The sequence below is a fragment of the Austrofundulus limnaeus genome, unplaced genomic scaffold (assembly GCF_001266775.1).
Source record: "Austrofundulus limnaeus strain Quisiro unplaced genomic scaffold, Austrofundulus_limnaeus-1.0 Scaffold2766, whole genome shotgun sequence".
Classification (NCBI taxonomy): domain Eukaryota; kingdom Metazoa; phylum Chordata; class Actinopteri; order Cyprinodontiformes; family Rivulidae; genus Austrofundulus; species Austrofundulus limnaeus.
This window is the reverse complement of record NW_013955168.1, coordinates 8002-9172: the sequence shown is the minus strand read 5'-3', so window position 1 is coordinate 9172 and position 1171 is coordinate 8002. Positions and strand designations below refer to the sequence as shown.

The 1171-nt window shown below is 44.4% G+C and overlaps 1 protein-coding gene across 1 annotated transcript in view; it reads right to left on the bottom strand.

Annotated features, from left to right (window-relative positions):
- Window positions 1-1171, bottom strand: part of LOC106511412 (alpha-2-macroglobulin) — a gene marked incomplete at both ends in the record, with an annotated part of 8931 nt that overhangs the window by 2295 nt on the left and 5465 nt on the right. The window contains 2 exon segments of the mRNA XM_014000174.1: window positions 428-577; window positions 662-807. Coding sequence (XP_013855628.1) covers window positions 428-577; window positions 662-807 — 296 coding nt within the window.

The following is a 1171-nucleotide window of genomic DNA, read 5'->3' as shown; positions in this document are numbered from 1 at the left end:
CCTCTGTACAAGCTTCTTCCTTTTCTGGGTCACTGGTGCCCATATCCCAGTGTGAGGGGCGGGGTACACCCTGGACAGGTCGCAAGTCCATCGCATAAAACACGTTAAAATATACAATTTATTGTAACAAAGCTGGAAAAATAAATATGAAGGTCAATTAAATTATAAAACTTGAGGTAAAGTTACTTTGTTTATTTGGTGCTTTTTAAAAGTATTTATTTAGTGGTTCATTTATGTTTCTGCGTTTAATTTTAATTATGTCAGTTTTGGTCCTCCGTACAGCAGAACTTGGAAGAGGGAGTTCAGTGACTGAATCAGGTGTGTTGGAGCAGGAAAAAATGTAAAACATGTAGGACTGCGGCCCTCCAGGACCAGGATGGTCCACCCCTGCTCTAAACCATGTCAGAGTGTGGTTCTAGGCCCATACGTAGTCGACGGTGAGCTCCTGCTCTGGCTGCAGCAGCAGGACGCTCTGGTCSATGGCTCTGATGGAGCACAGGGACTTGGGCTGAGCCTTCAGGGTCAGGGTGACTCTCTCTGCTGGGAGCGTCTGGGCAGAGGAAAAGTTCAGGGACACCTGCACAGAAGACAGGAGGACAGRTGGATCAGATGAACCTTAATGTTGGGCTTCCCTCTGAAACCTTATTTTCAGCTTTCCTACCTTGTTCTTAAGGCAGAGCTGAACAGGGATGTCCTGGCTGTCAGCCAGCATCTCTCCACCTGGCATCACAGCATAAACCACCACCTGAGCGTACGGCGCCAGCTRCATCACTTCATGCAGAGTTACTCTGAACCGGCCTTTGTTCACTGGGAAAAACAGGACAATCAGTCAAGAAAATGGAACATAGGTCAAATAAAAGTTAGAGAACATTCACCTGTGTTTATAAAAACCAAATATCAGCAAGAACTTTGCAATAAAAACAAATAACTCACAAATTCTGCATTTCTGTTTGCTCAATAACTCATCTTTCTGTAAACATTTAAGCAGACAGCTCCTGTGTTTGTCTGCTAAATAAGACCAGTAATATTTTAAATGTTTTTTAAAGAGCCTCATTAATTTTTGAAGTGACATTCTGTCTAATAGTTTGAGATTCATCTGCATCCAGGCTAGGCTAATGAGGACTAGCTAGGCCAGGCATGGGCGATCCTGGTCCTGGAGGGCTGCAGCCCT